The sequence below is a fragment of the Amblyomma mixtum genome, chromosome 3 (genome assembly GCF_055824585.1).
Source record: "Amblyomma mixtum isolate Tamu chromosome 3, ASM5582458v1, whole genome shotgun sequence".
Taxonomy (NCBI): domain Eukaryota; kingdom Metazoa; phylum Arthropoda; class Arachnida; order Ixodida; family Ixodidae; genus Amblyomma; species Amblyomma mixtum.
Window position 1 is genome coordinate 423,108,200 of NC_143014.1, and position 20,255 is coordinate 423,128,454.

General features: G+C 47.3%; 2 protein-coding genes across 16 annotated transcripts in view; both read right to left on the reverse strand.

Annotated features, from left to right (window-relative positions):
• Positions 1 to 20,255, reverse strand: part of LOC149357903 (uncharacterized) — a 286,652-nt gene that overhangs the window by 220,131 nt on the left and 46,266 nt on the right. The window lies entirely within an intron of this gene.
• The window catches only part of LOC149357909 (uncharacterized), a 30,749-nt gene that overhangs the window by 4,972 nt on the left and 5,522 nt on the right, over positions 1 to 20,255 (reverse strand). For 2 of the 7 annotated variants that reach the window (XM_089584971.1, XM_089584969.1), the window contains exons 3-8: positions 18,267 to 18,623; positions 16,630 to 16,856; positions 12,934 to 13,198; positions 8,332 to 8,518; positions 6,453 to 6,710; positions 4,764 to 5,032 (exon numbers count right to left, since the gene is read on the reverse strand). In XM_089584971.1, the coding sequence (XP_089441097.1) occupies positions 4,794 to 5,032; positions 6,453 to 6,710; positions 8,332 to 8,518; positions 12,934 to 13,198; positions 16,630 to 16,856; positions 18,267 to 18,623 (1,533 nt within the window). In that variant the 3' untranslated portion in view covers positions 4,764 to 4,793. Of the gene's footprint in view, positions 1 to 4,763; positions 5,033 to 6,452; positions 6,711 to 8,331; positions 8,519 to 12,933; positions 13,199 to 16,629; positions 16,857 to 18,266; positions 18,654 to 19,907; positions 19,956 to 20,255 lie in introns of those variants that run through there. The other 5 variants (XM_089584967.1, XM_089584965.1, XM_089584966.1 and 2 more) reach the window with 5 other exon arrangements.

Genomic DNA, 20,255 nt, shown 5'->3' on the forward strand with positions numbered 1-20,255 from the left:
AGACGTGTGAACGCCTCTTGCAGCTTAATTGCAGGCGGTTGTGTTTTAGTAGCAGCCCTTTAAGATCGTCCCGTATTGTGCAGCCAATTCAACTGCAAGCAGGGAATTGCCGTTGGCGTCAGGCACTGCCATCTCCACCTTGGAGCGGTGCAAGATTCATCAGAACGGAACTAGAGTCTCTGCAGTGATTTGCTCTGACTCGGCAGCTTAAGGCTGCGGCCGTCAATGAAACTTTCTGTCAGTAGTTCCCGGCGGAATAGTACAACGAGAATCCGAAATTTGGTGTTCATTTCGGAAAGTTCATAACATTGCCTTCGCAATAGTAAAAAATGCCTTATGCAGAATACAGAGTAACAAGACGGAACGTGTTGCGTAAGTCACGAAAGCACAGCCCGTATTCACATTTTTTTGCTGCTAGCTGTTTCTTTTTTTCTTGGAAATCACGTAGTCTACGGAAGGTGTTCCGTGCAGTCTATTTCATGAACGGGCTCTAAGAGCGGGAGCTACATTTCCGGTGCTAAGATTTCTTGAGCATCGACGGCAACATCATAAGCTTTTACATTGCCGAAATTAGAACCTTTTGCCACGCTTCCGAGGTGAAGTTGGTCGGGATGTAGCCCTGCGGGTGTTTTATATGTGGGCTGGTTTCGGTATAATGGAACGCCTTGTGTCTTGCCTTTGCAGATGTGTATTTTGTAATTGCCTATACGTCTTATGTAACGAAACGTTGTAAATATTTACCGCCGTCGTCGAATGAAGGACATTTGGTGTACCACTCGACCATTAAAATGCTGGCTATCGTGCTAAAAAGCATGATTCTTCCTTCAAGCGGGACTACCTGCGCAGGATATACTACATGCGATCGCAGCGGGCTCCCTCCTCGGTGATCGTGGGCGTCAGCTTGGAGTTGGCCTGGTCTCCCGACGCCGACAGCCATGGTGGCTCCTGAGAGAACGAGTTCGTTCAGTTCCGGTTCTACGACAAACGCCCTGTTAAGGACGGCATCAGCAGGAAGCAATCAACACGCACGTGTCGCCTGGATAGTTCCAGAAACCCCTGTCACTCAACGACGCTTGCCTCAAGTCGTTCCGGATTCAGCACGAGGCTAGGGTAGCCTCCTTTGCTACGTCTCCGTGCAGGCCCAGTGGACACAAAAGCGCCCAATTCTCCGGAGTCGGCCCACGTGCGTGGAGTCATCAGCACGTGAACGTTACCGCTCCCTTTTCGCAGTAACCATTGCGAATGTCACGGGCCGTCGTCTCGATGATTGTTCTGCGTACCGAGCACCACGGCGGGCTGGCGGGGGACTTCCGCAACCTTCAAGAACGCCCCCAAAGGACAAAGGCCCACTTCCGCCCTTTTGACGGTCTCGTATTCCGACCCTTCGTGACTGATGTCTTCTGACGGACAGGTGTCAACAGCCCGGGGGAACATTCGTCGCGTCCGAGAACTTCACCTCAACTTTACCTCGAGGGCATCCTTTTCTCCCCGGCTCAACGCGTGACGTGTCCACAGGTGCGGGAGTGGAAGTGTGTGCGCGCGAGTGAGTTTCCGGCCTCACCTGCCCTGGAGTTGACGTCATCATCCTAGGGAAGCTAGGGAAGAAGGATGGTATAAAACTCGCAACGAATGCCGTCGAAGAGCACTTTCCGATCTTCACTCATGTAATTATGTAAATAAACTCAGCCTTATTTTGCCACCTTCTAACTCTGTCACTCTGCGGCACTCCTGTCCTTGGCCTGGAGGTGGGAACGGGCGTCGTGCAGACCGTGGATCCGTCGAGCCGCGACCCCGAGCCGCGACCCCGAACCTCGTCTTCAACAGCCTGCATGCGAAGGCAGCGCCTGAAGCCGACAAACATCTGAACTGTTCGCCAGACAGAACTGACCCCTGGTAAGCAGTTGCGAGTCTAGAACATTACTTCTTACAGTGGCCGGTGGCACTATCCACACCGTTCCTTCAGCCGCCGCGGTGGCTCAGTGGCTATGGTGCTCGGCTGCTGTCCCGAAAGACGCGGGTTCGATCCCGGCCGCGGCGGTTGAATTTCTTTGGGGGAGAAATTCGAGGCCCGTGTACTGTGCGATGTCAGTGCATGTTAAAGAACCCCAGGTGGTCGAAATTTCCGGAGCCCTCCACTACGGCGTCTCTCATAGCCTTAGTCGCTTTGGGACGTTAAACCCCATAAACCAAACCAAACCAAACACCGTTCCTTCGTAATCACCTTCCCTCTTCTGGAGTGCATGTATAGCGTCGGCACATCTGGAGAACCAGGTGATCTTGGTGCCTAATGCCGCGTATGTTTTAATTGTCTAATATATTTATTTATTTATTTATTTATTCGAAATACCTTACAGGCCGATTGGGCATTCTGTAAGGGGGCGAAAAAAATATAATACAGTGCATTAATAACCAAAGGAAACAAAAGGAAACATACAATCATGATAAAAAAAGAAATAAATCTATGCAGTGCATTAATAACGAAAGGAAACAAAGGAGAAACATACAGTCATGATAGACAATATATCAGCAAATTAGTAGAGAAGAAGAACCGACGCGGAAGTAAGAACAGGAAAAGAGGAAAAAAAAACTATACGCGGCACAAAATAAAGCACTACAATAAATGTTAATGTGCTCACCGAACGTGAGGACCACGAGTAAAATAGCGCGATTAAGGCAAAATGTTTGATTACGTGCTTTCTCTCTGTCTTCAAAGACATCGGGAACATAGTCTGGCGGCTAAGCACTGATGTTCGAATTTTTTTAAAGCTTCGCGCCATTTATATCTGCCTTTGTCGTGGGTAATTAAAACGCAATCTCAGGCAACATGAACAGATACGATTAATCGCCGGCGCCTTCGTACGCCGTCCGGCTACAAGTTGTAATCGAGGCGCCTGAACATCCATCGTAACTCTGCTTAATTCCCGCAGCCACATTAGCGCAGTGCTGTCGCGGATCGGCCATGTGACGAAGAAGTGTTCTTAACTTAGTACCAGACATGCATGTGCGTAAATAAATAAACTTATAATCGCAGAGGACAGAAAAAGACTCACACGGCTTCTTATTTCCTTAAGGCCAAAGAAATCACAACGATAGTCACGCAGCACCGACATGTTCTCGCCGCTTTGATTGGATCCCAGAGTCTTGTAAAAACAAAAAAAAACAAAAAAAAACGTGCCAGGCCACCTACTCTGCACTACTCTGCTTCTTGGTTCATTTCGAAAAGGTTTTTTGGCAACAACAATTTTGACCCTATGATTATAATTTACGGTATACACCACCAACTGTACCATAGCCATTTTCGCAAAAGTCCCTCTTGCAGATATCGCTATATTAGGGTGGATCCCCTGCATGATACCTTAATGCTCGGCATTTTTATTTTCGTATTCTGATGATAATGTGGGAAGGCAGAAAGGATCAAGAGTGACTATTGTTGCTGGTTCTCTCTATAATCTAATAAATATCTATGTTTAGTTTTTCATTGATTCCTTAAACTTCCCTAAATAAGTATACATATGCCACTATGAAGTAAAAAAAACCCACGTTCACTAGCTGTCATTCAAGAGTACTGCGACCATGTGATGAACGGTACTGGTGCTAAATTTGCTCCCACGGACAATGGAAGGTGCAAATACGGACAAGACGCGCACTGCTATGACTGGCGCTCCGTTGTCCTCGTTTTATGCGCTGTTTATAAACGGTGTACAGAAAGCAAGTCGCGCAAGGCAAACATTGGTTGCTATATCATTGTTGGTGCCTTTGGTGCAGCCCTCAAAGAGGGCACCGCCGATTTATAGACCGTTTACCGCGCGCAGTTCTTCGGTTCGAAACCAGATGGCGTCGCAGGAGCGCTCGGAACACGGCACCGAAGAGGGAGAACTGAGCGGCTCGCCACGACGTGAAGCATGATCATGTTTCTAAACCTCAAGTGATCCACTCTTTTCCAACCGTATCAGCCAGAACACTGCCTTTTGGAACCGAACCATCGGACGCAGCGGAGCAGCCTTCGCGGCGAGGTGCGCGCCGAGCAATCAGGAGGCGTGTAAAGGCGGCGTGAACACGTGATCAAAGATGGCAGCTCCCATGATACGGTGCCATAAAGCTCTATACATGCAATGTGGCTCACAAACGAGACTTGCATACTTTTCAAACGGCAATACTCTCGTATATACTCCAAGGGAATGAACTTGCCGAATACAGTCACAAATTAATTTACTTCTCCAGGGGCACTCGGGACAGCTTCTGGCACACACACCACTCTACGACACAAACTTGCGAATTCTGCGATAGATGCTTTTCATTCACTTTATTGAAGAGTTACAAAGGTTTGGAAATATCCACCGACGCAAATTGCCTAAAAGAAAAAGTTATTCTACCAACGCGAGGTTTTCAAACCTAGGACCCTGAGATTTCTTATCCAACAATTATTCCCACTCTCCATGTAACTGTTGCAACAATGCGAGGAGTCCTTCAAAACCGGATAATAGTCGTATATTCGTCCTTTCCCCCTTTTCCTATCCACAACTTTCCCCCAGAGGCCCTATATATGTCCATTAGAAATCTTTGGTAGAGCAGAAGGTATTGAGATCTGATTTATCAAATATTGTGTTTAACCTCCACGTGCTAATCTTTGCAAGACGGACGCTGCGTATTTCAAAAATAGGTGACAGTGTACTTTTAAAGGCTTAAGACTCACTCACGGCACCAGTGCCGACGGCGGCACCATTTGCCTCGCAGAAACACCCGCATACGATCAGTACAACTAGTGGTGTAAAGAATAAGGAATGTTTATTCGGTTAATTATCCAAAAAGATTATTATAAGAGATATTACAAACTCGCTACAGTTAAGATTATGTGCGAGTGCGCATGTTGGCGCTGAACGACGCGACCTTTTATGCTTGATGTTGAGTGGTGCTGAGGTTCCCGAGTAGACCTTGTCCCGAGACTGGAGCTTGTCCGTCGTGTCAACTACACCAAGCATGTTGCGGGCACGGTCCACAGGCAACGCGATGCGTGTCTTGTACCGGAGGCCCGCTGAAATGTTCACAAGACGGAAACGGCAGGACTCACCTCATGACTCACTGCCATGACACTTTCACTGTTGTCACATCACCTATACTTACCCAATGGGCACTATTACTCCCATGGATGTCCTGTGGACGTCTTAAGACGTCCAAGGGAGTTTTGTTTACCATTGGGTACATTTACTCGCTTAATAGGGTTAATTGGTTTGGGAACAAAGAGGGTTCAGCTTAAGTTAAGGACAACGCAGCGAGCTATGGAAAGAAAAATGATAGGTGTAACGTTAAGAGACCGGAAGCGGGCAGCATGGGTGAGATAACAAACACGGGTTAATGACATCCTAGTTGAAATCAAGAGGAAGAAATGGGCTTGAGCAGGGCATGTAATGCAAAGGCAAGATAACCGCTGGTCCTTAAGGGTAACGGAGTGGTTTCCAGCAGAAAGCAAGCGTAGCAGGGGGCGGCAGAAAGTTAGGTGGGCGGATGAGATTGAGAATATTGCGGGGATACGGTGGCCGCAAGTGGCAAAGAACAGGGTTAATTGGAGACACATGGGAGAGGCCTTAGCCATGCAGTGAGCGTAGTCAAGCTGATGATGACTCGCACAATAGATGGACTTCCGTAATGAAAACACTCGGTTATCTGTAACTTCAAGCTCTTAGCCAAGGGAAAGGTGGCATGAACAGTTGGCGACAAAAGTCTCTGAACTGCATGCACCATAAACAAAGCCGATAGCCGTATTATCAGCCATTGGCTGGAGACCACACTTGAACATGCAAAAGTCAAAACCCTTTTCTTCAATACGTGGTAGCGAAATTATGCGATTGTAGACAAACATGGCTCTATGTGCCTAAATTGCATTCTAGGCATCCTAGAGACTTTGGTCCCCAATAATACAAATGACCTGCGGCACAGCTGAGTGGCATTGGGAGGCCACCAAAATGCCAGACCAGACGTAGCTTACCCACCCAAGTTACTATGTGTGGTCGCAGCTCCCACACCATCGTTACAGTCTATCGAGATTGCGCAGAACACTTCAATTTTGCACACTGCATACAACGAACTTCCCACAGAGAATTTTACAAATTTGCACGGTACCGAAATTCATATCAGCCATGTGTCACTGAGATTCTACTCTAACCGGTAAACTCAGAGGCGGGATCTTTTCTTGTGTTTAGTGAGAAAGCGCAGCTTCGCCAGCAAAGCTGAAAAACCTGGAGTATGTGTGAAGGCTCAACCTTTGACCTTTGATGGAGTACTGCAGGCACAGGCCATCAACAAAAACAGCTCAAAGACCCTTGTCCTCCCTTATGTGCACATGGTGTACCGCCTTCAAAAAGCGTGACTCTTGCACTATGAACGAGCAGCAACTACGCGACACACTAGCATTGTTACTCCAATGTCACACATGCACTAGAAGCCATTCGACTTACCAACTGCATTTCGGTAGACAACGAGAAGCAGTGAGCGGAAGAAGAGATCCAGGGTCAATTGGAACCCAGCATTGGACAAGTCCTGGTATGGCAGCAGCAACTTAGACCACACCGACAGCACTTCAATGGCACTGGACTCCTGGACAAGCGCATCAGTGAACTCAAGGATCATGTCCTGTTGCAGCCGCAGGAACGTATCCGTCGTCACGCCCAGCTGCTCGAGGATGGTGATCAGAGGTCGGTTCAAGGTCACTGACCCTGGAAACGAAAGGAAATAGGAGACCTGCCACTCAGATTGCCAAAATCAGGCTATTCACAAAGACATGAACCACCAAGGTCACCCGAGCAGCAGCGTTCGGGAGCAGTCAAGATATACTACAGTACCCAGTGGACAAGAAGCGCAGGGCACTGGAGAACAAGGCAGATCACGGCTAGTACAAAGACGTGGCCCAATGACCATCAAATGGTTCACTGCAGAGACTGCGCCACGTTTAGCTGTGATATGCACACCACACTGGTGAGGGATTTTAGGAACGCGGCGTGTTGGCAGTGGTGCGTCGGACAGCGGAGCACCGTACGTGCCAGCCCCGCGTTGCGCGTGGTGTGCGCGAGGCAGGCACGAGGAGCGTAGAGCGTGTCAGCAAACCGAGGTGTTGAGGAAGACATAGCAGCACAAGTCTGGTCATTCAAGCGTGGAAGTGGCAGCTGTCGGACGTTGGATCCGAGCTGCCGGTGGCTTCCCTTGAATCATCGACTCAAGACCATCGAGTCCCCATTCAAGCGTGGAAGTGGCAGCTGTCGGATGTTGGATTCGAGCTGCCAGTGACTTCCCTTGGATCATCGACGCAAGATCATTAAGCCTCATTCAAGCATGGAGGTGGCAGCCGTCAGACTTCGGGTCTGTGCTGCCGTGGACCTCCCTTGAATCAACGACACAGGCCTACTGCGATCGCCACTTTGCTGCCACGGCTTCCTGGGATAGGCTGCACAAGCCTACGGTGTTTGCGGAACGCCGTCGACAGGACCTGGCTACAGTTTTCCTGCTGCAGCTGCCCAGTTCTTGGGGGCGACTGACAAGAGTTCGTCAGCGTCTCCCGTGTCATCTCCGTTCCTCATCTCCTGGCTTTCTACCACTGCCTCTCTGGACGCAACGCCAGCGACGCATCGCAACTCGCCAATCCGCGTCCGTGCTGCCTGCAAGGCTTTCCCGCTCCACCTGGGACGCTTTGTATCCGGTGAACTCTCTCCTTTTTGTCTCTAGTGTTGTACGCGTTTCTAGTGTGTGTTTTCCTTGGTGTTTTCGTTTCTTTTATTGGCTCCTTTCCTTTAAAATATAAACATGGCTTCATTTTGTTTTGTTTGATTTCTCTGTTCTTTTCTTCGAACCTGCAGGAGAAAGCATTCCCCTCCAGCAGTCGGGGACGCGTCACCCCAATTCGTGACATTAGCACAAGTTATCTCAACATCCAAGCACTGCAATAATTGTTTGATGCCTAAAATGAAGTCAGTACCCCCCTTGCTGTAATATCCTGCAGCGCGATGCAGGTAACTAATAAATAAATAAATAAATAAATAAATAAATGCATCAGGCTTGTGAAGGTTTAGAGTTTGATATGCCAAGTACTCTCCCCTTTTCCAACAATAAAATTGCCTTGGGGCTATGTGCCTGGCTTCGGTGGATGTCAATGAATTATTACACCGTCATTTCTTATCTCTACTAGAGATGCACATAGACAGATGCCTTTTGATATGCACAGTAAAACTCACTGCAGCTCACCCCTTATGTATAATGCCCCCAAGAAGGGGCCTTTAAGGAAATAAAAATGAAATGAAATGAAAGCGTGCTCGCAAAAAGACAGTCAAAGAAGCCGATACTCACGCGGTGCCGAGATCTTGATCACCTCAAGGTACTCTGAGCTGGTGCATGGGAACTTGCGCATGCTTGGACGCAGGCACAGCAGTTTGGAATCCGACAGCGTGGGATTAACACAGAGCATGCCCTTGGCGCCTGCATACCGGATCTGGATTGCTGAAGGGTGGTCCTTCAGCTTCAGGATCTTGTACACCTGCACGACATATTCGGGTCAGAGACTCGCAATACCAGTTGCCAGTGGCAAAGTAGCGGATGAGATGATTCCCATGGACGTCGTCGCAGCCACACAACTCGGCGATGACTCTGTCCGTCCGTCCGTTACATGAAACGTTTGTGATTTGTGGTGTTTACACCAGATGGCGCCACACAACCAAGCGTGCTAATCACTATGCTATGCCAACTCCCTGCCAACGCATATCCAGTTCTCCTTGTCTAGTGTAAGGGCGCTGGACAGTGTTGCGGGAATTTAGCCTCATCGCACTTTAGATCACCATAGTGCCCCCTCAAAATTTTTGCCCTTTGAAGCTGGACTTGATGAAAGCTCTCCCTCTGGTTGTCTGAGCTGAGATCACTCGGCACACTGCTTTCACAGACTAAAATGTCAGAAAACTGTGCTAATGCAGAACTGGAAAAGGAAAGATGAAACAACAATTCTGCCTTTATACTAGTTCGTTTTTGCCAAGGAATCAAGTCACCCGAAATTGATCGAAGTTCTTAATGTACACTCACTGTGACAAGTTTATGGAGCGCAACTTTCACAAAAAAAAACATTTCGAATCTAGGGCGCACTGCTTGAGAATCTAATGGTTCACTGCTCAACTAACACACGTAAAATTATACTGTATGCCATATTTACTCGGCTCTAACGCGAATTTTTTTCCGCGAAAAACTCTTATAACAATGACATGCAGGGTAGAATTAGAATTGAGTACGAAAATGAAACTATGCAAGAAACAACCCCCCCCCCATTTTTTTCTTTCTTTCTTTATTCAATACTGCAAACCTTGCACAGGTCCAAGCAGGGTGAGGAAAAAGACAAACAAAGCAATAGAAATGAAGGCAACGAAGCTATTGTAATTGACATCACAAAAATTGTGGTTTGGTGTTGCTGGTGCACTGATACAGTAAAGGCTCGTTAACTCGACCCCCGCCAATTAGGAAATACAGATTATCCGAAAAGCTTGCACAGTCCCGTCCAGTGCCCATGGAAGTCAATGGCATCAGACGCTCACTAATTCAGACGCCATGTATCTCACATCAGTTCCTTCGAACCGCTTCACTAAAGGAGGTGCGTCCAGGTACGGCTGGCACGGAACTGAATTGCATGCTGTAGAGTTGCCCACGCACCTTTGATATTTGTCCAACGGAAGGCAGGATGAAAAATGGACGGCCCCTGCCTCTGAGACCAGTCTAACGCTTAGTTTCATTTGTGTTTTCCTGAGCTCAGTGCCAGCACTCAGCAATGGTGACCGTCGACCGTACATCAGCCAGCCAACCGAACACAGGGGTGCACTGTTTAGGGCATTGATTGGCACCTCTGCGCGTTTCGCCCACTTCCACCCACGTGATTCTTCACGTGCGCCAAAACTGTGCGCTTGTCAAGCACCGTTTGTTCTTTGTGCAAGAAGCATAAAAATCTGGGCGTATTACGACTGAAGACAATCTACCTTTCTTTGACCGTGAAAACTGGGTGTGTGTTACAATCAAGGTATTTTCTGCCTTTTCTCTTTTTCTGCCTCAATTAGATCTGCGTTCTATGACTTATGTCTTGAATTTTTTGCTCACTGTGTTGTAGTATTTTGCCCACATACATACAGCTGTGAAAACGACTTAGGTTGTTGTCTTTCCTTCATGATCTTTTTTTTAGTGCGCTAGGACTAGAGCCCCCCATGTTGATTTCGCCATTGTGAGTCTGTTCGGTACCACCGTGCTCCCCATAGCAGGTGGCAGTTCAATTCATGACTCGTGTCGAGAGGTTGCTCGGGAAGAGCAACCTGGGTCTCACAAGCCCCACCAGTGGCAGCACCTGCCACCAGGGGGCAGTGGCGCACTGCTTAATCGCTGCACCACTGTGGCAGGAGTTGTGTGAGGACTCCCAGGGATATATGAATGTGAAACAGAGAATGACTAATTCGGCATATATATGGGCAACAAACCATTAACACATCAAGCCTACTTGATCTTGAAAACAGAGTCTCAAACCGAAACCAAACTGCTAGCACACCTAATCCGTATTCGACCCAACTAAGCATAATTGTCTGCCACTTTTTTTTTCACACTTCCTTCCAGACGTAATACATACACATCAAATTTCATACGGCTTTTAAATCTGCAATTGCAGCCTACAACATACCCATAAAGCTCTCCGCAGTTGTATGACCAATATCTATGCAGCATCATTGTTGTACTTTTGAGGGTTGTGTACAGGCGTGTCTGTCATCTCTTCTTGCTCAGGTCTTGAGGCGCTCGTGAGTCTGAAATGAGCAGTGTCTGCCAGCTACAAGGACACCTCGCCACATTGGTAAGGGTTAACGAATTGCAGCCAGAAGAACCGCTGCGTAGCGTCCACCAGCAATCAGACACCCGCCAAGCAACAAAACCTTGAAAACACCGCCCTTCCACCATGCCCTACAGGTAATGGCGACACCGACTTTCAACAAGACTCACCCCTCTACACAGCAGGCAGGCATGGTGAAGACCTTAGCGCCCATACCCAATGGACAATGAAACTCCCACGAATGTCCTTCGGACGTCTAAGATATCCGAAGGATGTCCAAGAGAGTTTCAATCCCCATTGAGATACCAGTACAGCACCCGCAAGTCACAATAACCATCTGCTCACATTTACACCGAGGAGAACAGATACGCTGACGCTGTCTCAGAAATTTCCCACAAAATGCTACCCAGTGGCACACAGGCACCACCACCATGGCAAGGCATCTCTGACAAACCCATGCATCGGTCAAGTGCGCAATGGCGACAAGCAGTGCGATGGCAGAGGAGCGGTGCAACCAACACACAGGCCCCATGCTGGTGAAACAACTGGGTAGAGACGGGCAGTGCTCTGTGAACGATCCTTGCGTCGGTCACTTGCCAAAAAAGACCGATGCAAGGTGATCACATCAGCATCGTGCGTACAACTATAGGGCACGTGGCGGGCAGACAGATGCCACAGCACTACACCATTCAAGCAGGCATCGGAACAGTTACCGTCGGCGAGGGCACCGCTGATAACCGCAGTCAGCTCGTGATAATCCAAACTCTACCCATTCATACTTATAGTGTTTCGTTTCAGAGTCCTTAAACTTTGGCTGCTTCACGAGGTTGCAAGCGCACTTTTGTTATACTAGCTCAATTCAAGCTCTGGTCTCTGCAAAACTTCTTTAGGCAAAGTACCATATATGCTCTCGTAATGAACCCACTCGCATAACGAATCCTTCGCCCACTTCTGCTGTCCAGAATTTACTTTTTTTTTTAGACTTTAGCTCTTTGTAGCGGGTTCCTCAGTTTTTGTTCAGTTTAACACGACAGAAGAAATCAGTTATTTAGCCATGAAAGACTTCAATTTTGCCTCGCGGCACTTTAAGCCACATCAGCAGCATCGTAAAGGCAACCGACTCAAGTTACACCCGCCTCCAATAGAAGGTGCCATTGGTACCATATGAGTAGGGGTTGGACATTGCGGTTTAAACTGGGGGGGAAAAAAAGCCCGACAAAAGTACGCTAATTTCAGTTTTCGAAATTTGGTTTTAACCGAAAAAGGTCAGTATTCTTGGCATGCAAGACATAGATAGCTGGCTGATGAATGCAAGTTACACTCAGTCAAAGCTGAAATGCATGATGCGACAATGGTGTACATTGTTGGATAAGTAGCGTAGTTGTGCCATTTGAGGTACTGCTCCGCTAGTTTACACGCCTCTGCAGACCAGGACACACCACAGCCTGCAAGCTAAGCACTGCTTGTTCACTGTCATCACCTGCTTAGGGCAGTTAGTCGGTTAAGTAGGCTAATCAACTGCTTACAGGACACTGACATGAAAGCCCACATGGGCGTCACGAAAAAGTATGTTGCGGCTACTGCGACTATTGGGTGGCAGTTCCATCGCTGGCATGAACAGGCGGACCACGTACAAAAACAGCTCAAAGTACTAGCATTTGCACACTCATTACTGTAAGTAAATTGTCCATGATTACAAAAACACTGAGGTACGCTTCAACTGACTTGACGATGCAAGATTGCTGCACTAAATCACCGCGAAAAGTCAGTATTTCATTCCTCGAAAATCATTGATATTCGGCGCAAACAAAAAGAAAAAAGTCCGCCAAATTTTCATAAATTAAAAACCGAGAAGTCCAACCCCTACATACGAGAAAATGGCTAAGTTGTAACAATCTCTGACAGAGGGTGGTTCCACCCACACCGTGACTTCGTACTCTGGAGACTCAAAGCTGAAGTCATAAAGCGCGGCTTCGAACGACCAAACACCGAGAGAAGCCTCCCCATAACGAACAACACCACAAATGTGCGGCCAACCGAGTTTGAACGAACACGAGCCTACTGCAATCGCCACCTGGCTCTGGCCAGCACCAGACTGCATGCCCCCTCACCTCTTCAGCAAGCGGGACGGACATCATGCCGACACCATCCGAGAGGACATACGGCTTGCCGCTGACAGGGTGGGCCCCACCAAAGAGGTCTCGGACGTCGACGACCTCGTGGGGCATCACCCGCACGGCCTGCTCCATCGAAGAGAAGCACTGACCCATGCGCGCCATGCGCTTGGCCACATTGTGGATGCCCTCGAAGCGGCCCGTCCAGTCGCGGATGGTCATCGCGCTGTTGCGCTTCTCGTCCACCGCGTACATCCACGTCCTGCGTGCGACATGGATATCGATGCAGGCACTGCTTACAAAACACCATCTCCTCATACCAGAAATCATTAGAAAGCTAGATGGCTTGCAAGTGAATTTTACCAAACACTGATCAAAACCTGTTTAGATTCAAGTGGAATGGAAAAGTGTTACCACATTTAACAGAATAAGGAATACCAATACCCATGAAATGAGGATTTATAATTTTAATTTGGCATTGAAAGTCGCATAAAGAGGCTGAAGCAACACTCTGCAATGAAGCAATGGTTACTATTGCTGTATGCCACCATGTGACTGTATCTCAGTGAAATATGGTCTTTACGTTCTCAGTGTATGTGCAGTGTTGTTTTTTTTGTTTACTGAAATAAGCTCGTTATGCTTTGATATGGTTTAGGCTCTTCAATATGTCTTCCTACGCTGAAATCCTGGCACCCCTTTAACAGTGTCGTTGAAGTGCTTGGCGTTGTAACAAGACGATGCCACAGCATTTTGCTTTTTTTGGAGTTGGCAGTATCTTGCATTGTTGCATTCGAAGCGTAACGAGGTTACATGTTACAGTGCACTCCACACAATCCTAAACTGTACAATCAATCAGTGCCTCATGTCTAAGGCCCATCGAAGGCCTCTCAAGTAGACTTGCTGGCGAAAATCCAGTCTTTATGCTGCCACCAATCACGCATATAATTCATTAAAACTGAGCACACAATAAGGTGACCCGACTGCCACTTGCTTCTTCACACAAGATCACCTTTTTTTTTAATCCTGCGTAGGTGTCAACAAGGAGTCTCCTTGCAACTGATGCTTCCATGTCAGCTCAAGTCCAGGTCGGAGCTGATGGGACACTTCAGATACTCACGAGGCCTATCAGCATCCACGAATGCGATAGGTGATATGTCAATATCAACAAAAGAGAGATACCAAGTTGCCATTTTGTGATGCTGATGACAATAGGGTGCTGCTGGTGTAGTTTCATTTTTGTACTTGATTCTAACATTCATGTCATTTTTAGACGATCTCTTTTCCGAAAAAAGGTGCGCATTAGAATCAAGCAAATACGGTAGCACTTGTGACAGGCTTATTGGCAATTAAACCACCCTTTCCACTGTTTATTTTGTCCTTCAGCTTGCCAGCATGAAATTTAGATTTGAGGTGTCGGTGTCTGCCCTCATCCTGGCTAGCAAGCTTTGGAGCAGTTGATCTGCCACGGTCATCAGCTTAGCTTTTCTTGTACACTTTGCATGGTTCAGCCCCAATGTAACCCGACCCAGACTTAACCACGTCACTCTCTTCAAGCAGCCGAAACCACAAGACCCAATCGCCTGACCCAGTGACTTAACCACAACAATACAAAAGTTGCTGGCAGTTTAGCATTGCTAAGCAGGGAATATTGAGCGAAAGCAGGTTTTTGCAGGTGGACACCAACACCATGTACATGAAAGCAAGACTGACGTGTGAACTGACCCAGGGAACCAGTTCTGTGCCTTTCCTTTCGTCAACCAAGCTCTACAACATTGTTAACGCCAGTGCCCCAACTTGTTTTGTTTGGACTTAAAGGGGCCCAGAAACACTATCTTAGTTGACTGTTTTGCCTGTTGATCGCATACAGTAAGTTACAATGGTGCTATTAGCGTCGGTAATACCACGTATATTCCGTTTTATAATATTTTAATGTCCTCCAAAAAACACATTCATGGCTCCGATGGTGTCCCCACACAGTGGCGGGTTTTAGCAGCGGATATGACATCACCTGGCGCGAGCTTGATGATGGGAAAAACAGTGAATATACTGCAAATTGTGTGAATAAATAGAGAAACATTTTGTCACCTGTCTGCGTTTTAAATTAGATCAACAAAAACAACTTGTTCGTCTTGGATAAAAGTCTTAGATAAAAGCTCTTCAAAGCAAGTAAAATAAAAATACACCACCAGGGCCTCTGGCGTGGAAACGACGCTGCCAGCCTCAGCAAGAACGAGTTACAGAGAGCAGGAAACCGTGGAGTGCAAACTTCCGCGACGTGCTCTGGCAGGCTGTTTTGATTGGTTGCGCCAGGTGCCGTCATTGGGAGAGCGAAACAGGACTGGGAAGCCCCGCCAAAATCGAGTTGAGGGCAGCGTTTTGTTTGCTTGTATTTTGAAATTTCTTCATTGAATAACTCCCGTTCCTGTGCATCGATTCCTGTAATTCTTTTTAAGTCGGCATCTGTGTGACATCAAGAATCCACCTGAAGTATAGCCGATATTCCCCCGAGCAGTGTTTCGCAGCCCCTTTAATGCTTAATGCGGTTTTGTTTGGACTTAAGGCACATTTGTTGGAGCTACTCACCCTGAACAGAGAAAGTGCTATTGCCTTATGTTTTATGCACTCCAGACTGATTAAAAGAGCCATGGCTAGCCTTTGCCTAGGGAATGCCTTGCAGAAGAGCTACCCACATGCAGTGAATGACAGCTTTCACCAGCAAGTCCGCCGCCTTAGTGACGCGGGTTATTCGGCTGACGTGCTGACTGCAGTTGGTGAGTCAATGCTGCAGATAATTAAGAACCATAACCCACACCAGTCCGGAAATGCTAGAGTGGAGGGGAAGAAAGTTGAGGCGGTGCCCTATCTTCACGGTGTCTCGCATAGCCTGAAAAAAGTGGCCCAACGGCATGGCAGACGGTAGTCTTCTCTGCACCTTGTAAGATGTCTAGTTTATGTTCACAGATCGCGCAGGCCAATGAGGGGAGGAAGTCCAACAGCTGCACTGTGAAGCACGCAAACAAGTTTGTTGCTTGTTCGACTCGTGTCGTTTACAAGTTACCCCTGTCATGTGGTAGGGTGCACACGGGCCAAACTGGCAGATGTGTTAATGACCAGGCACGTGAACAGAACAATTTCCTGGAAAATTTTTCTATCAAAATAATCATCCACGTCATTGCATAAGTTGTAAAAACTGTGTTCCGGCTTTTAAGAACATTTCAGTAATCAGAAAAAGAAAAAAACAGGGAGGAAAGTGAAATCCTTGAGGCCTACCATATTAGGTTGCAAGGCAGTAGTGACACATGCGTCAGTGCACCGTCTTTGCATCTCACTAGGAAGTTAATTTCCTAAGTAGAAGTGTGCACGTGCAAGTTTGATAGGCAAAATATCTGTCTTTTGTTGTTTGCCAGTTATGGAGCATGTATCCACTCCTTGGTGATTCGCCTCATATGCATTTGTTTGTTTTTAAGTGTGTCTGATATGCATGCGTCTTCTGGTGACCTAGGTTGGCCGTTTCTCGATTGAACTTCAGTTGTTAGTCCAACGTTGTCCTGTGTTGTTGTTCTCCTGGTGTCTCGTACTTTACATGGTTACCTTGTTACTGTTTGGTTTGGTTTTTGAGAAAAGGAAATGGAGCAGTAACTGTGCACGAGCATATACACCACTTAGGAAGAAGGACCATGGGCAGTAGCATACCCGTGGTCCCGAAGCTGGCTGGTAGAGGGCGCCAGGAACTTGAACTCCCGCAGGCCAACACGCATTCCCTCGCGCATGAAGCGGGCAACAACCGCCTCCAGGATGTCGTCCCGCGACGGGTGCAAGTTGAGCGTGAACGACAGCTTGTCCAGGTTGTCGTCTCTGAATGACACGCGGATGGCGAACTCGGTGTTGAAGTGCCGCAGCACTCTGTTCTCAAAGTGGACCTGCGGCGGACGCGCAAGAAAACAGTGCTGCAGTCTTGAAGCTACTCTAGGCTACCGATGAGCCTGCGGAGAATAAAAACAGGACCACAAAATGAAAGGGCTGCACACCGAAAAACACCGGATCAGGGTGTACCCAAAGCCGTGCAAGAGAATTCGATTCAATTCTTTCTTCTAGAAGCATGCACAATCCTCGAAATGCTATCTGGGCAAAAGGCTGCATAAAAACAGCTTGCATAGGCCCAGGCACCCAGTTTTCAGCATTGGTTTTGATGTTGTAAGAGATACCATCTCTATGGAACACAAAACAAAAAGGTAACACCTTTAAGGAGACAGTAAGCTATGTACGCAGTACACAATAAAACCACCACTTGCATAAGCAAAAGATGTACTTTAAACAGCAAACATCGAAAATTAAACAATAGTAGAAGAAAAGAAAGTAGAAGTAAAAAATGCTGTACAGCTTGAAACTTGGCAGAAATTAAGCCAAGTGCTGGCTTTAGCACAAATAAAGAACAAGAGAACAATCTTTCAGAAGTACTTAAATATTCACATAAAACTAATAGCTTCGGTAATTAGTTTTCTCCCCATACCGTAAAACTGGAATGCCATCTAAAGTTGCTCCATCTCCGAGAGTTAAGATTTTTCTCATTCATTACCTGCGTGTTCAAGTGAACAAGTATTGTTTTCAATGCATCATTTTCTTCTTTGTTGCTGCCCGCGCCGCCTTCTTTCTACGTTCATACCCAGCTTTACTTTTCCTGCGCGCGCTGCACGCTTTGCCTCACGGCCTGAAGGTCTTCAAAAAGTTGGCTTCTTCTCGCAACATTTTAGCTTGATGGTGAAGCCACCTCAAAGAGCGCCTTCGGTATTTATTTGCCTCGCGATCCTACACTTCGCGCATGCCGTAATGTCATCATTGCACGGGGAGTACATCGCCACGACCAGACGATCTTTACTATGGCCGTTTCTTCGAAAAAATCACTATAATAAAAAAAATGTACAGCCGTATAGCTATGGAAGGCAAAATGGGACCGCAGCTTCACTTAACTGTATCCGAGTTTTCACTGTAACCGAATTCACTATAGCAGGGTGCTACAATTCAGCCGGACGCTCTTTACTAAAGCCATTTCTTCGAAAAAATTACTATAAGCAAAAAAAAATGCACAGCCATCTATGGAAGGCAAAATGGGACCACAGCTTCACTTTAGTATATATCCGAGGTTTTACTATAACCGAGTTTACTATAGCAGGTTGCTACGATTCAGTTTTAGGGAAAAGACATTTTTCAGACCTTGTCTTTCTGCAGACTAACATATGCATTGATAGAGAGCCCGCCGACTAATCCCTGTAATTCCTCGACAGGAACCGTAAGAACTAGCATTAAAAAAATGACACAGTCAAGCGCCACACCTGTGCACGACGCAGAATGATTCGCCCTGGCGTGATGAACACGCTCCGAACAAGACAGGTGCCGCGAGCAAGCTGCGGGGGCTTCACGTCCCGAAAGAGGGCGCAGCAAGCCTCGAACGCCTGCTTGAACAGCACGACATTTCCCGCGTCGATGCTGGACACGATGTGGCTGAGTGCCCGATCCACCATGGACTGCTCCTTCTTCGACTGCTGTTCGAGCTCCCGCATGAGCGTGTCGAACGCCATCTCGGACATGAGCCCCATCTGGTCGAGGACATCGAAGGTGATGTGCAGGGTGGCCTTGAAGGCATAGGCGCAGGAGAACGGCAGGATCTTCTGGATGGACTCGCACCGCTTCTGCACAGCCAAGTGTAGCCGAGAGTTGTGCTGCGATCCCCACCACCCTTGACTTGTGGACCACACAGTGCAAAGAAGGATCTATCACTAGATTCGGTAGGGAGAAGGCAGGAAGATGGGTTTTCTGAAAATACGAAGAAGTGAAAAAGGGAGGGGAGGGGGGACAACGACAAGTCCTCATGCCGAAACGTTGGCTAAGCACCCTGACGCTCCCCCTCCCCTGTACACTTTGTGTTGTCCACTACTGGACAGTGAACCATAAACTGCTGTCTACAAAGCGATATTGCAGCTAAAGGATCTATGCAAACAGTGAACTATGCTGTAACCGGTGTTATCAGACACCATTTAGGTCTCTTATACATGCTGTCTGTCAAGTTGGGGGGGGGGGGAGAGCAAACAGAACTAAGTAACAAATAAACAGAAATGTGTTAACTGCGAAATGTAAGGAGAGATTAGTCCAACATGACTCCTTCCAAGATCTATGCTCCATTTTTCAACAGATTTCTAGAGCGGTTCTTCTCAGTCGCCAATGACCAACCCCACCTTTATCACATCACATATTTGACATTTTTCTCTCTTTCATTTGCTTTTTGTACCATCGCTCTTTTCTAAACCCAACATACACCAATATCTCACACACAATACATTGCCAAGTCTCCAGGTTTTCTCATTCGCTGGCATGCACGTCAGTGTTCACGAAATTTTTATTCAGGCACAGCCCCGTCTGCCCAACTCATTTTTGACAGAAAAGTGGTCTCCCGTAGACTGCGCCTAGTTTACTGGATAAACGCATGTAAGGACCCCGCTTTCTTTCCAGATCAGAGGACCAGTTTTCGGGATGCAGCCCATGTACGTGATGCGCGAAAAATATATATATGTATTTTTAAGTAAAAACAACACACCAACCAGGGAATGAGTGGCATTTACTCTACTTGCCTCAGAAAGCGTGCTTTTATCAACTCAGCTCAGCCAGGATATACAGAGTGAAAGCTCTGTCAGCAAGCACTGCAATATATAAGAGGGGGCAAATTCACTCTTGCACTTGGCAGTCACGTCTGCCACTGCGCTGAACGCTGCTCTGGACGCTCACTCTTGTACGAGGGGATGCTGAGAAGTTCCTGGCTTTGCCCCCTTTGACGTCGAATTGAAAAATTAGTTTGGCACCACAAAAATGCATGATATCTGTTTATGTAACTCTGTAAGAATCAGATGTTTCTGATTTTTATAACTATCTTGAATTTCAGGTTGAACGTGAGATGGCAGAGGCACAAGCAAGTTTCACACCTGTGGAGTTACGGGTCGTGATGAACTTTTTGTTTCTGCAGGGAAAGTCTGCAAAAGACATTCACAGTGAGATGTCACAAACACTACGGCAGAAGCGTCCTTCCTACACCACTGTCAAATCTTGGGTTCCTCGTTTCAAGGCTGGTCATTTCACTGTTGAAGATGAGCCTTGTAGTGGGCGCCCCACAACCTCAACAGACCCGACAACAAGCGGTTCTGTCCATAAGCTGATTCTTGAGGATCGGCGAATATCCGCCAACAAGATAGCCCAGATACTGGACATCTCCCAGGAACGCATTGGTTTTATTATTACCAATATCCTAGACATGCGCAAGCTATCAGCAAAGT